Source organism: Diabrotica virgifera, chromosome 1, assembly GCF_917563875.1.
Source record: "Diabrotica virgifera virgifera chromosome 1, PGI_DIABVI_V3a".
In the NCBI taxonomy this organism is placed as follows: domain Eukaryota; kingdom Metazoa; phylum Arthropoda; class Insecta; order Coleoptera; family Chrysomelidae; genus Diabrotica; species Diabrotica virgifera.
In genome coordinates, this window is record NC_065443.1 from 3,596,156 (window position 1) to 3,613,002 (window position 16,847).

Below are 16,847 nucleotides of genomic sequence, written 5' to 3' on the forward strand. Positions count from 1 at the left end.
TGTTGATAGTATTAAAGATATTATTGTAAGTTTTGACCAAAATACAGTTGTTTCATCTGATGTAAATTTTGAAACTTTTGAGAGCATATCACTAAACCAACTATATGATATAATCAAAGTACAATATAAAAAAAAATAGTACGGATGAAGTAGGTCTTGATATTATCAAAAATCTATTTCATGTGTTAGGTTATCCTTTATTAAATTTAATTAATATGAGTTTAGAGAAGGGCCTGGTGCCCAAGCAATTTAAAATATCAACTATAGTTCCTGTTCCAAAAGTTCCTAATACTAATAAACTTGATCAATTACGACCAATAAATATGCTCCCATTTTGTGAAAAAGTTTTAGAAATTGTGGTGTACAATCAGCTGACTAAATTTATTACTTCAAATAATATCCTGTATAATTACCAGTCTGGATTTAGAAATTCTCATTCATGTGAGACCGCATTACAGTTAGTTGTCTCAGATATGAAAAGTATTTTAGATACGACAGGGGTCGGTATATGCGCAGTTTTTATAGATCTCAAAAGAGCATTTGAAACAATAGATCGTCATATTATACTTCTTTTGAAATTAAAGAAATATGGTTTTAACGGGACAGTTTTTAATTGGCTGGAAAATTATCTGTCAAATAGGTACCAAAGGACTAAATTGAATAGTGAAATGTCAAATCCATAGTTAAATGATATTGGTGTGCCGCAAGGCAGTGTACTTGGACCTCTACTTTTCATATTATACATTAATGATTTGGGAAACGTATTAAGCAAATCTAAAATTCATCTTTTTGCTGATGACACATTAATATATTTTTATGGGGAAGATTTTGTTGATGTAGTGGACACGATGAATCGTGAATTGCATTTATTAACTGAAAGATTTAAGTTAAACAAATTGAAAGTCGATGAGTTAAAATCCAAATACATGTTTATTGGTAATAATACTCTTCGGGAAATTCTTAAGTTTGGATGTTCACATTAAATTAAATAATGAAAAAATTGAAATGGTTCAGGAAATAAAGTATTTGGGATTCATATTGGATAGGGAACTAACTTTTAGTAAACATGTTGATTACATTTGCAGAAAGATAGGGAAAAAATGTGTGTGTGTACTTTGTACGCACGTAAGAAGTTATACATACTTCTATTATCTAATTTCAACGAAATAAATATTCTTTAAACAGTTTATTTTTATTTTATTTAAATATTAAACTGATTTTAATGCTTACCACTTTCCAAAAATAAAATAAAAAGAATAGAAATGATCCGGATTTGAACCCAAGACCTCTCGATCTCTAGCCGAATGCTATACCAATAACGCTACGAGCTCTGTGTGTATAATATAGTCTCGAACATAATGACGATTCCCGATAACAAACAGACGAAGTGAAGTATAATAAATATAAATGTTTTAATAACACTTCTCTTACTTCCGAAGAAGACAAATCCAAAGACACCAAAAAATTATAATAAATATATTTACTAAAAACACTAATATATTCTTTTCGCACCTTTTTTTGCACTGATATATTTATACATAACTTGAAAGATTTAGCAATTAATATCATACTGTCTGTGTGCGCATGCGCGCAGAATAATAAAAAATTCACTCCCAATCGCGGCTAAAGAAGTATAACTTCAAAAATAGGTTTTTTTCGAAGAGTATCACCATTTTTGACATTTCAAACTAAATTAACAATTTATAATTCGTTAATATTACCTCACTTTTTATATTGTTGTTCATTGATTTATACAGGATGTTCTAATTATGACAGGCTTCAAATTCTCCAAAATAAGGCTATGCGAGTAATATTGAGATGCAATCGATATACTCGAATTCAAGATATGCTGAAAACTTTAAATTGGTTAAAAGTTGAACATTTTATGTATGTCCAATCTATGACATTCTTATTTAAGATGGTAAACCATTTATTGCCTGAGTATTTGAACAGTCAGTTGGTCCCGATAGCAAATGTTCATGAGCATAGCACTAGAGCTGCAAATTCAATAAATTTTTATGTTAGAACAACCAACAAGTCCAGTTCAATGAAAAGCTTGTTTCATAAAGGAATTGTACAGTTCAATAATATACCTTATCACATTAAAAATAGCCATAATGCAACTATCTTTAAGAGATTATTAATCCGTTATATTAAAACTAAGACCTAGAAACCAATTGGCAATGTTCGTTGTACTTCCAGTGTTTTTATTTTTCTTTTATTTTTTCTTTTTTTTTTTGGTTTATATATTGAATGTTTCTGATTAATTTAATTTGACAGTGCTTATTTCTTTGTTTGTTTAGTCTCATGTTTTTAATTTTTGTAATACTTTATGATAATTATACAGCGCTCCTTGCCTTGACAATTCTTATGTAATTAGTACAGGTGTGGAGTGCAATGTTTTTGTTCTGTGTATTATCTATTATGATAAATAAATAAATATCTATCTATCTATCTATTTGTCATTCTATCTGGTCTAATGGGGAGGACAAAGGTGTTTACAAATGTGCCTGGGACAGACGGAGAGGGATAAGTCACGGTTTTCACATTTTTTCAAAGGCCGCATATGAAATGCCTCCCGAAATAGGATTTCTTACCTGTCGCTAAAATGGTCACATACGAATTGCCTCCCAAGGTTTAAATAAATTACATGGTTCTAATCTTTATGTGAAGGTGAGACGTTGCCGCATCTTCGTCCCTTTGTAAATTTTTGGCAAAATTGGTATTTTGTTATTTAGTTTATTTTATTTTTAACCTTTATGTATTAAACAGTATGGAAACTAGGCGGTATTTATAAACTTTAACTAACTTATACATATATAACTAGTTTTATAACCATTATAATATATATTTTATTATAACCATTATTTTTTATAATTAATAATTTAACAAAAAATACTAAAACATATTAAGTATTTTATAGATTTATTAAAAATAACATAACAAAAAAACTTATTTGGAAAATAATAAAAAAATGTGTATGGAAATATAAAATTACAAAATATTTTTCCTAAATTTATATGATTATTTCATTCATAGGAGATTCTGACCAATAGAAAGCTACAGAAATCTAAATTAAATCGATAATTTTTGATAATTTCCCGTCGTCAAGTATATTACGTCAGATGCCCTTCGTTGCTACGAAAAAAATACATCCAATGACATTAATGACAATTAATGTTTTAAAAATTATAAAAGTGATGACTTTCAACCGTAAAATTAATTCTGTTTGTTTAATTGTCCTAATTTGTACTTACATAAATAAATTAAAATAAAATGTTGGTTTTGAACAGTTTTATTCATGAAATAATCGCAACAAATTGCACTCGATCTCTAAAATTAATATAGAATTTTTGCCTTCGTGACATTTTGACATAATCACTCGCCTTCGGCTCGTGAAATTAAAACTGTCAAAGTGTCACTCGGGAAAAATTCAATAATTTTAGAGCTCTTGTGCAATTACTACTGATACTACTTTGACAAATTGTAATCTATATATTTTACATTCTCTTAATTCTAAAATTTTTTCATTTAGAAAATGTATTTTTGCTGTACTTTCCGCAACAATTTTTTTTTGGTGTCGAAACAGAATTCATTTTAATGTAGGTATTTATTTGAAATTGTAAAATTACATCAATAAATGATTAATGTTAGGATGAGGGCAGTAGAAAGAAGTATTATAATTGGAATGAAAACTTTCGCATGGGTTTGTGATTCTTTGAAAGCATGAAGAGTGCTCAGCCGAAGATGTGGAGAAAATGTCGAATTTTCAGATATGTAATTATCAACAAGATAATCACAAAGCTGGATGACTCTTTCATCGACTGGTTTCATTTCTGCCAAATCTATATAAAAAAAATCGCTACCATCTTTAGGATGTAAGAATGAAAGACCAAAAATATAAATAAGAAAATGCGTAATTTCGGTTGAGTTAACACCTTTTCCCGGTATTCTGGAGCTAATCCCAGTGCTTGAACCTTTCTATACCATGCCTGACCCAAATGAAAACGACATCCATGAAGATCTGCTTCAGGAAATCCCATACGAATACCATTATGAATGGAAATTTCAAAGTCTGAAGTTATTACTTTAGGGTATACAGGACAATTAATTTTAAAACATTCTTCTATGATATATTTATCTTGAAGTAAACAAAAGAAAAGAGGAATATAATGTCCATTTTTCAAGCCATGTATACTAAACAACTGAGTGAAAAAACGAGGACAGTATTCAAAAGTTCCGTCAACATATCAATTGGAAACAGTCGAAAGAAAACGAAGATTTGAAAAACATGTTAATATAACAATATGATTATCTTTGTCATTTTTAATTATAAAATTTTCATTTCTATTTGTAATAATAGAAGATGAATCGAGAGCTTTATGAAATTCAGATATATTTTTGGGAAGTTTAATTAAAGAATTTGTGGTTCTAGCATAATATAAATTTTTATCTCACCCTGTTGATGTCATTGATAGTAAATGTCTCTATATTTGTCTTCTTAAGTTCTTTACAGATGAGCTTCATTGGTTTTTCGCTGAGATCTTTCACGGCTGCTCTTTTTATTGAATTGCTTACGGCTTTTCTATTGTAAACTTCGGCAGACAACTTCTCGTGGTTATGATCTAATATTGATTCAATTATCGTATTTTCACATCCCTGTGTTTTCACAAAAATGCTTTGCAGGTTTTTTTAGTATATGTCCACCGTTTTACTGTATCTTTGGCCAACATTTAAAAATATTAAGGTAAAAGTACATATTCAAGGAATCGTTAAGAAGAGATTAGAATCGCAATTGGAATTACCCAGAAAATACCCGGAGAATATAAACAAACAAAAAGATTAAGGTAAAAGTACCTATTTATGGAATTATAAAATGGAATTATAAATATAAAAGAGATTAGAATCGGAATTGGAATTACCCAGAAAAGCTGGATATTAGATTGTCGGGTAACAACTTTCTTTTCTAAAAAGAAATGTGTATGTCGTACTGTGAAATATTTATGTGAAACAAATTTTATGTAGGTACACTGCAATAAGAATTAGAAAAATCAAAATAAATAGATACTACCTATTTAAATTATGATTTGGCAACATTCTGTCATTATACAGAGATTAAATAGACAAAATATCAGCCTAAATGATTTAACGTAACGGAGGCATTTCGATTGTACCTGGGAGGCATTTCATGTATGAAAATATTTACCTGAAAAAGTGGGAGGCATTTCGATAACGCCGTTTTCAAAATGGGTGAAAACAATAGATAAAATTATAATTATAAAACATCAATCGACGCAAAAAAAAATCTGAATTTAGTGGCTTAACATTCTTTATTTAAATCAACATGTTCTTTATGCCGTGTTGCCATTTAACACAGATTTGCATTTAATATATTTTTTTATCACCTTTTAATTTTGTAATCGCCTGTAGTTATGTAAATATGCAAACACCGTGTATACCGATGTTTCTAAACCGCTTCATACTCGATTTCAGTGAAAATTATCAGCTGATAACAGTGTTACATTTATGACTACTGATTAGCAGCTATCTATTTATGTACATTTAAGTTTTTTTTAACAATAAATCAACATTTATGAACAATTGATATAATACCGCAATCTTTGAACTGAGATAAATATGAGTCGGAATTTTGGGGAGATACCTATGTCCAATAATATAATAAATAAGAAGTAAATCATTTTCATTCATTTCTGTTTGCTGCTGTATTTTTCCAATTGGAGATTTTTAAATTTCTCTATATCCTTTTTAACATCCTTCTACCATTTGTTTTTTTTCTATCTGGCCTACCTTTTTCTTCTCTCCTCCTATTCCCCCCGTTAGTATTATTAAGTCTCGTGTCGGACATCCTTTGGGTATATGGTATATGGTATGTCCCAACCACCTCAGTCTTTGTGATTTTATGATCCCTACCTTTTTTGGTTCTTCATACATCTTCTCTGGTTCTATATTTCTTCTTTTTATCCATATTCCATTCCATAGTTTTCCATTGTTTTGTTTCACTGGCATATAATAATAAACAATAATGCTATAGGTGTTATCACTGTCATAATATATTTTTATCAGATACCATGTAATGGTATTTTGGAGAGTAAGGTTTAACCACGAGTTGTATCAGTATTACTAAGAAGCCTTTGTAACAAATTATGCAAAAATACGAATATTGAAGAATAATTTCCTCGCTGAAAATTTTTCCTTCATAATTTGGTCTCCACATTAATGTTGCCCTAGGCATTGGAATCATTATACTTCTTTGAGTTTATATATTTGTCCTTCTGAGTATATATACTCAGAGTCACTCAATACGCGATGGAAAGAGCAATGCTAGGCATATCAGAGGCAGACCTCCTATGAGATGGACAGATTATCTGAAACGGACTGCCGGGAAAAATTGGCTACAAGTAGCGTACAATAAAAACAATGGAAAGAAAGACTTGAAGAAGCTTATGTTCAGATGTGGACGTGAATCCTTAGACGAAGAAGAATTTGTTCTTGTGTAATTATTGTCAGATATGTGCTCATCAGTTAAGGGGATAATCCATCTTTTTCAAAAAAATGTCTTATGCTAACAATTTTTCATCTTAGCCTTTAGCGAAAGGCCACACGGGCGATTTTTTACGACGCTGTAAGAGCAGTAAACCTGACCAGGCATTGGTTGACTAACTCCTAATTCATTAGTTCATCTACAATTGGTTAGTCAACCAATGCCTCGTCAGGTTTACTGCTCTTACGGCGCCGTAAAAAATCGCCCGTGTGGCCTTTCGCTTACAGTACAAGAATGATTTTAATAATTTCATTTGACTGTACTGTTATGCTCTACTTTATTTAGATTGATTGGCAAATTCTTAATTCAATTAATTATTTAATTACTTTAATCACTGCCTATGTAAAACAAAAACTAAATTCAAATTAAATATTCCAATAAATTTTATTCTCGGGGCTAATTCTGTATTTGATACAGTACCTATGGTTTGTGGCTTCTAGTATTTCTAGTTGCTTACTTCTTCCAGGATGGAACAGGGAAATTAAAAACATTCAATATCATATAAATGTAATATATTATTCATTTACCAAATAAGCCGTGTACATATGATTTTAAAAATACTAAATTTAACTTTGTTGCAACAATTTCTTATTTAATAAATCAAACTTTAATTCTGATATCTCTTTGTTTTACCAAAAAAAATATTTAAATAAATTTTTTATTTTCTCATATTAAATTTAATAAATTTTACTTTTATTTATTTGAATTGAATTCTTAAATTTGAAATGACTAACTGCGTTATAGTAATGTTCAATAAACAAATAAGCAAATATGGTTCTGATATAAACAAATTCTCTCCCTTCTGACAAATGATTTGACTAACCTTTTTGCTTCTTCACTTCCTCTTTTTCCAGATTGCGTGGTCCTCGATGCTCCTAACGTACTCTCTGGATGTTGCGAAAAGGTCTCTCTCGTCCAAACTGCTTCCACAACAAAACACAGGACTTGCTCGAATTCTCTCACTCAATTTTCTCCTTGCTCGATATCTTGTGCAAATAGATATCAATCAGCTACTCGTTCTAGACAAAACAAAGGAATCTCCCTCGGACCAGGAATATTAACTTTTCAACCGGTCGACGATTTGGTTTCAACTTGATTCTGCTCGCAAAGGCCGATCACAACACTATACACTGATTTCTCACTTTTGAAAATTGGACTGCTCTCATCAGATATCAATTATATACAGTGACCCTCTCTTCTCTCGCAAATTCAGACTGCAACCCGCTTATCCCTTCTACCGATCTTTTCCACCCAATCAAAAACAAGCCTCTCTCAAAACCTTTCATACCACATTTCCAATTTGTCAAATTTTAAGAAATATCATTTAGATTTTTCCTACACATTTTTTTCCTACTACTTTTACTTTTAAAAACTAAAACAATATGTTTACCATCATTAAATCTTCCCGGAAACATTTTAAAAACATTGTTGTTGTAGTGTACCAATTCATTTCGTCGAATCATTATCACTAATCGTTTTCTCTTTCCCGAAACACTGTCTAATAGCTAAATTAGATTGGGATGAGAATCTATGATCTAATGGTCTTCGATATAAATTTAATTTTCTTTTTAAATGATGAGCTATATTTTTTTTTAATTAAAAAAAAACAATTCTACAACAGTACATACATTCATATAAAATGTTCATACATATTGGCACACTTTTTGAAATTTCATGGTCCAATCTAATGCCAAATACAGATATTTTAATAACGTGTTGTCTGTCCCAATTATAGTAATTAATTAACGGATATGATGTTATGTATATAAGTACGGTAAACAGTTTGTTCACGGATTCGACTGAATGATAATTTATTTTAGAGATAACACGTATATTTACGGTTTATGAATTCATTACAAAATGTAACTCATCTTTCTTCTTATGACATGTGATTAGTCTTCTAAAAGGGGTGACACACACGCAAACTTTAAGTACGCGGTTTAAAGATCGCGGACTTACTCGGCTCGCCGTCGGTGACACACGGAAGACTTAGGTATATTGTCGGTATTTTCAGTACCTTCGTTTCATAAAAATGAACACTTACATTTTACATTATATTTTACAAAAAATATCGTTTAAAGGGGTCTAGGACGTTTCATCGCCGCCGTTTCGATGCCGCCAGTTCGATGCCGATGCCGGCCGATTCATCGCCAGTCAATTAATCGCTATCTGATATATTTCCGAATTTTCGACAGTTACAATTATTAGTTATTTTTAGTATTAATTAGGAATTCTAGGAAATGCGAGATATGACGGCGATTAAATGGACTGGCGATGAACCGGCGGCATCGAAACGGCCGGCGATGAACCGGCGGCATCGAAACGTCCCATTCCGCGTTTAAAGGCCGCCCTGTAGGATCCTTTATTTTTAGTCTTGGAGCACATATTATGAAGGTAACATCACATGTACCAAAAAAAATAGAAATGTATTAGTGGTTTCATCAATTGTAATTGGCCACTTGCCACTTGTAATTTTTTATGGGGTCCTAAATAATATCGCCAGTATAAATAAACGCTTACCAAACATTGATAATAACCCTAATAGGGAATATACTAAACAACGAAGACAATTTATTAAAAAATTAGGAATAGACCTAGTAAAAAGTTATTTGCAAATTAACTGTATCCTGCATCCTCAGAATTACTTTCTCATATTCGATAAGCTGAATAATGTTAAATAGAAGAATAATTTGATTTTTTGTAAGTGTGGTAAGCTGTCAAAACTATGATGTGAAATATATCACTTGTTCTTGATCTATTATAATTTAATATAAGGTAGGCCTATAAATAAGTAGGTTTACTCAAAAACAAATAATCTAAAATAATTTAGTATAATAGCTTAAAATAGTTTTTTACGGTTTTCTAAAAACTTTTCTAAAAAATTAGAGAAAATATAGGTGTATACCGTATTCCACGAATATACGACCCTCTTGGATTATCTCGACAACGAATATTTTGCTTTGTAAAATAAGAAGAACGAAAGTAAATTGAAAATTACATTTCTGTTCATTGGAATAGTTATTAGAGCCATTTACTTTTGTACTTCATATGTTGTACACTAAAATATTCGTTGTCGCGATAATCCAAGAGTATATCGTGGAATGACCCATAAAACTTAAACGCAATAAAATAACGGCTCGCTGCTCTTGGCTCGACGCAGTGATACATATACAGGCTACGAGTGAGATTTCAAACCTGTTGGATCGACGACGTACTTACTCGGCGGACTTAAAGTAGGAGTACTTGCGGTGACACACGCGCGAAAAAGGTCGTCGAGTCATAAGGTCGCGTACTTATTCGCGTGTGTATACCCCTTTAAGTTTGCTGGAGGACGTGGCAATCGATTTAGTTTTCCACCTACCATATCCCACACATTTTCGATGGGTGACAAATTAACTGATCTTGACGGCCACTCCAAAGTCTCTATACTAGATTCTTGTATGAACTCCATAGTTTCACGTACCATTGGAAAATTCTCGAGAATGAAAAATCGGAGAATATTCTCGAGAATATTCCCGAGAATATTCTCGATATGGAGAATTTTTTGAGAATGAACCCCATGACGCACTTAAGAATAGTGTTGAAGATAAAAAAGATGGGTTTAAAAATCATGATCTTATATACAAAATTTATGAGACGAAACAACAGTGTTCTTTGTATATAAAAAAATACAAAAACAACAGAAAACACAAAATTTTTTTGATAAAAACATGACATTTTCTTCTTAACAGCAAATAATCGATGTGGTATGATAAAAGATGAGACCTCAGATTCAGAATCTATTTCTATCATTAGCTCATCCTAGTCATCTACAATCTGCATTTCAATGGACTGATGAGTTGTGGGATTTTGTTTTTCACGAGTGGCCAGCTCAGTCATGGATTGATCTACGTCGTAACAATTTTAAATTGTGAGCAATAAAAGTTACCTTACGAGCCCGTTCAGCAGTGAGCCGGTTTCTTTTAGAGGATTGGATAAAAAAACCATAAGTACTGAAACTTCCTTCAGTCGCTGCACTGGATAAAGGCATGCTTAATACATCAACTACTATTTTAGTTAATTTTGTTCCGAAACATGTACCAACGTATGGTTTTCCAAAAAATCCCTCCTTAGACCGATAAAGTGCCAAATCTGCCATTATTTCAGCCGACTCATCACCATATTTTAAAGTTGCTAAATTATCTACAAACTCAGTTTCCTCAACTTGTTCTTCTGTGCTTAAATGAACACCATTCTAAATATGTGCACGTTAATATTGCACCAAAACAATAAATATTGACACTGTAAACACCCTTGCTAGTGGTTCATGGGATTGGCAAAAACAATATATCTACGGGTCATTCCATTTCAAATCACTCAATTTTGGAGCAAAAAAAATTTTCGACCTCCGATTTGTCTGAAAATTGGTATATAGCTTCTGCGGGACGTAAAAATAAGATATTTAAGGTCAAAAAATCTTCTTCTTTTTTTCTCAAAATGTTATTTTATGCGATTTTACAGTGATTTGGTGTTCATTTATACAAATTTGCATTTTATATTGTAAAGTATCAATGGAAAACATAATATTTTAATAGAAGGGACTCAAAAATGTCATTATATGGTATTATAACAAGTTACTTTGGTTCAAAACAAGCTTTTAATCAAATTTTATAGTATAGATAACGTTAAAATACCGTTTTTACATTTTTCTCCATTCCCAAAATACATCATAATCGATTTGGCTGAAAATTTGCCCACAGATAGACAAAACATAGGACTTTAAGTGGTGAGAAGGATTTGAATTATATTACAATACCAAAAAATTTACATGCAATATTATAGTCAAAAATATAGGCGTCTACTGTAAGTACAATTAACTCGAAAATATCGACCTCACGACAAAAATTGTTAAAAAGAAATTGTAATAATTGTAAATAAGATTTATTTGGAACAATTTCAGTTCCTACCATTTTTGTCGAAAAGTTAAAAATGGCGGAGATATTGAGCAAAACAGGTTCTCCTTTAAAATCAAGATGTCGGCTAACGTAACGGAGGAATTCATTCGTGATTTTAAATTTAGGCTACTATTGACTCCCCTAAAGATCAGAAAAATAAAATTTTGGGCAGCTCGGCATTCAAGGTCAAATGCTATCCCGATTGAACTAATATATACTTTTGAGTCTGATATTACTGCATGTAATTTTTTTGGTATTGTAATATAATTCAAATCCTTGTAACCACTTAAAGTCCTATCTTTTGGCTATCTGTGGGCGAATTTTAAGCCAAATCGATGATGATGTATTTTGGGAATGGAGGAAAATGTAAAAAACGGTATTTTAACGTTTTTTACACTATAAAATTTGATCAAAAACTTGTTTTGATTCAAAATAACTTGTTATAATGCCATATAATGACATTTTTGAGTCTTTTCTATTAAAATATTATGTTTTTCATTGATACTTTACGACAGAAAATGCAAATTTGTTTAAATAAACACCAAATTACTGTAAAATCGCATAAAATCACATTTTGAGAAAAGAAGAAGATTTTTTGGCCTTAAATATCTTATTTTTACGTCCCGCAGAAGCGTTATACCAATTTTCAGACAAATCGGAGATCCAAAATTTTTTTCCTGAGTGATTTGACATAGACATATTTTTTAAATTATAATAATTTGACCCGTATCTAGTTTTTATTTTTGTTTCGGTTTTTGAAAATATAGAAAATTTTTGCCGAGAATATTCTAGAGTGAATTTTCTGGCCGAGAATATTCTCTCCTAACATCACTAGTTTCACGGTTAATATGAGGTCTTGCGTTATCTAGTTGAAAGATCGCATTTGGAATGCTTGTGTTAATAAATTAGTACAAACTTTAAGAATTTCACGTTTTATTGTAATAAACTTAAATATATGTGATACAATATGTTTTCTTCTTCTTCTTCTTCTTCCTTCTTGTATGTAGGCTTTAAAGCCTGTTTCTTCTTCAATATTAGCCTCCTAAATTGTTTAAGTTATCGCACCATCTTTTTATTGGTCTGCCAATAGTTCTTCGTCCAATTGGTGACTTATCTCGTGCTATTCCTACTATCCTATCATCTGCCATTCTGCTAATGTGTTCATTCCACTCCTGTTTCCGTTTTGTCACCCATCCATTTATGTCTTCTACATTGCATGATCTTCTTATGTTTTCGTTTCTCTCCCTATCCAACAGACTTTTCCCTGATATTCGTCGGAGTATTTTCATCTCTGTTATTTCTAGTAGTCGTCTCGTTTTAGATGTGTCAGGTCTTGTCTCCGCCGTGTATGTCAATATAGGTCTAATTGCAGCTTTATAGATTCTTGCTTTTATGTCTTCTGTTAGGTGTTTGTTCTTCCAGATTGTGTCATTAAGAGATCCCGCCGCTTTACTTGCTTTTAAGCTTTGTCGTACTTCCTTTTTAACATCTCCGTAACTGGTTATATCTATTCCCAGATATCTAAACCTTGCTTCCTGCTTTATTACTTTCCCATCAATTTCGATTTTACATCGTAGTGGGGTGGGTAATATTTAGATGTTGTCATACATTTGGTGTTTTCTGCTGATATTATTATATTGTATTTCTTGGCTGTTGTATTGAAGATGTGTTAATCTTTGGAGATCGTCTTCTGTCTCGGCGATTAATGCGGCGTCGTCTGCATAACATAATATTTGGATTTCTTTGTTCCCCATTCTGTAACCACGACCTTTACGTACTGCTTCTATTATTTCGTCCATTATTATATTAAAGAGCAGTGATACAATATGTAAAGTAAAGAAGTGAAATGTCTTCTTCGAAGGCTTGTTGTGGACTGTGTACTGTGTTGTTGCTGTTCGATGTTCGGAGCGGGGCGAGATTCGATTCAGTAGCATTCCCCCGTTCCGCAGCCACGAGTTTAAAACAGGTCCGGTTTTGGCACTAACAGTTTGGTTGTCTTTTGGTTGTATGACGTTCAACAGCCAACCCGTGTTGAGCTGCCCCCCCCCCCACTTGCAAAAATTAAAAAACAAATAGCCCTGATTTATGAGCTTTCATATTCCGCAAACTAAAAATTTTGAGCTCGTTCCACTGAGCAGGAATTTAATACTTTAGTGGGGGGGGGGGGGTATATCTTAAAAACACCCTGTAATTATCTACGATAATTACTTTCAGTTATTTATGTCATCATAACAATATTACAACCTTCATTCGATTATATAAATATTGTTATCCTAGATCACGATTCACTAATAATTGCAGAGTCAATTATAAACACTTTTCATGGTCGATGCTGAATAGGCATTTCTAAATATATAAACAGCAAAACTATAACAAGGGAATTCTTATTATTATATTAGACATTCGTCATTCTATTTTGTGATCAGACGTAATATTTCCACATTAAAGATAGTGTCTCTTTCTTCACGAGACGTTCTTTGGGTGCGGTGCTACCAGCTTATGCTCATGCGAGTGTAAATAAAACAACTCAACAAGTAAAAGCGTATCAATTATTCCACCGCTCGGATAAGGGATAACCACCCTCACCGGGAGAAGATAGCCTTAATGCCAGGGCTGTCATAATCCCTTTAATTGATTTAACTTAAGAGAAAAATGCTGAGAAAACTTAAAATATATCGTATTGCGGATATAATTCCTATAGCTTATATACTTTAAGAATAAACTATTAAATCACGTGCATTTCGATTATTGAGCAACAACCCCTTCGCAAGAAAACCACCCTATCTTCCCGGCTTAAGAGAAAGTTGTACTTAAATGCATTAAATTAATTATTTGGCGACTACATATCATTTAATAATTTATAAGCTCCCAAATTACGCGCATTTAGATCAGTAAATTGCAATTTATTTTGTATAGTGCAGTCACTGAAGGTAAAAATCAACGATTACCTTCAATTTCGGTGAACCTTCATCAATTTTCACGAAAATTGGTCAGTGGTTAGAGGATACCTCAAGAAACAAAGGTGACATGGTACCACCTTGCGCCTTTACCCTGAGGGTGGATACCGCCCCTTCTCGGGGGTGAAAATTATTTTATAAAAAATAACTGCACAAATCTATAAAAGAACAAATTATAAGCAAAATTTATTATATAAAGTTATTAAAATAAGTCAATACTTTTTAGGTTATTAAAGATCAAAAATTTTAATTATTCGTGAAAAAAATGCATGTTTTGAAGCGGTTTTTCGTAAATCACTGAAAAACTGTAAGTTTTTACAAAAAAGTTAATAGTAGTTTAATTCGTATAGCTTATATTCTAAGAATAAACTCTTAAATCACGCGCCTTTCGATTATTGAGCTACAACCCCTTCGCAAGAAAACCATCCCGTATTCCCGGCTTAAGAGAGAGTTGTACTTAAAATAATTTAAATTAATTATTTGGCGACTAGATATCGTTTAATAATTTATGAGCTCGCAAAATATACGCATCTCAATTATTGAATTGCCAGTTTCTTTCTATAGTGCAGTCACTGAAGGTAAAAATCAACTATGACCTTCAATTTCGGTAAATCTCCATTTTCACGAAAATTGGTGAGCGGATTTTGATGCTATCAACTTTTTTTGGAGCTCATTTTTGATAGGAATTTCTAAGTACGTTGACAAGTATTTAGTACCTAAGTGTTATAAAATGCATCTCTTTCCCGTTATTTAAGCTTGAATCCTTAGATTTGAACAGTCGCGGAAAAAATATACATTTAATTACCAATAACTTACTTTAAATTAACATTAAAGGGTTTTTCAATTAAGCAATTTATTATATTTTTTATTAGCTTCAATTTTAGTGATAAAAACTTTTTTGTAAAAACTTACAGTTTTTGAGTTATTTATACTGTCATTTCCGTAAAATTAACACGACGGCCAATTTCGCGATACGACAAACCCATATCTCTATATACAATAATTCTACCCCTGTTAAAATCGCTAAGATGGTGGGAATTTTGGTGTCTTCGAAATCAAGGCATATTCTTGCACTGAATACAATTAGACTGAGGAATAATAACTAAAAATTTCTGTACCAACCGGTCTTCATAAGTTTGTCTTTTCACAAAAAAATATAAAGATGAAACTTTATTTTTACATAAACTATAAAAGATAAAATATTGATATTGTTATCATAGCATGCTTTAAATTATATAATCATTGTGCTGCCAAAAAATTAAGTTCAAGAAATGATTCCTTCTAGGTGTAACACTTCTAATGTCACTGAGTATATTTTTAGGTAAGACTTATAAAGAAATACTTTTGATCCAAATAAATAACAGTATTCAAAGTGTTGCATTTTTTGGCCATCAGTATAAGTATATGTAATTACATAAATTTGAACAATTTGTTGTGCTATATTCGCCGATAACCTTAAAAGAAATCTGCCAGATAAAAAGTGGTTGTACAAATAGACTTTTAAAATCTCCAAGTAATTTTTATTATCAATGTTAAATTGATTTCGTAATGGCTTCTATTATTAGAGAAGATTAAATCATCTCTCGATCGAATAATCAAATCGAACTGAACTCAACTGTGTCAAGTGACCTGTGAAATTGGTATGAGTACTTGGATTGTCGCAAATAGGTCGCCTGCTGAGATTGTCTGCCAACGAAAGCTGAATGGGTAAGTTTTGTGAAGGTTTCAGGAAGGAAAAACGAAAAGGAAATATACAGTGCGCTCGTAAAGTATGGAAACAAAGATATGTGTGATATCCGGCATGATATAGTAACAAAATGTTTGTTATATATGCACAAGGTGATTCAATGAAACGGTACGATTTGGCAACGCCGCTGACAATAAAATAGAGGAGATGCAGGCTTACTGCGTAAACGCTGTGAATCTAGAGAGTGGAAAATTTAGTTATCATATAGACGTGGTCGGGTAAACAACGCGCATTTGCTGTGAAAGCTTATTACAAAAATGGTGAAAGTTTTGTGCGTGTACAATGAGCGTTTTGTTTACACTACCATTTTCTTCACCGCGCTGCATTTCCGTCTAACATGGCTATTAATTAAAACTTGGGTTAGGAATTTTGAAAGTAGTGGTTCAACGTCACAAAAAAGAGGTGGCAGTGTCAGAACTGCTCGCACATCACAGAATATTGAAGCGTTGTGACATTCATTACACGCGAGCCGTCACAGGGATCTTCGAGAACTCGCGTGTAATGAATTTCGACTTCATTACACTCGCGTGTAATGAAGTCTGGAAATAAATAGCAATTTTTGAAGCTTCCTTCGCTTTTATGAGTTTACCACCACCATTTTGAGAATTGAAATGACAGCATGAACTGTAGAAAGGTAGGCATGTTCC

The 16,847-nt window shown here is 31.9% G+C and overlaps 1 protein-coding gene across 2 annotated transcripts in view; it reads left to right on the top strand.

The window, feature by feature from the left end:
• Positions 1-16,847, top strand: part of LOC126886843 (mitochondrial uncoupling protein 4) — a 67,018-nt gene that overhangs the window by 12,590 nt on the left and 37,581 nt on the right. The window contains exon 1 of one of the 2 annotated variants that reach the window (XM_050653946.1): positions 16,010-16,160. The exons of the other annotated variant lie outside the window; for it this stretch is intronic. Within the exon in view, the coding sequence (XP_050509903.1) occupies positions 16,157-16,160 (4 nt within the window). The 5' untranslated portion in view covers positions 16,010-16,156. Of the gene's footprint in view, positions 1-16,009; positions 16,161-16,847 lie in introns of those variants that run through there. 2 annotated transcript variants of the gene reach the window in all.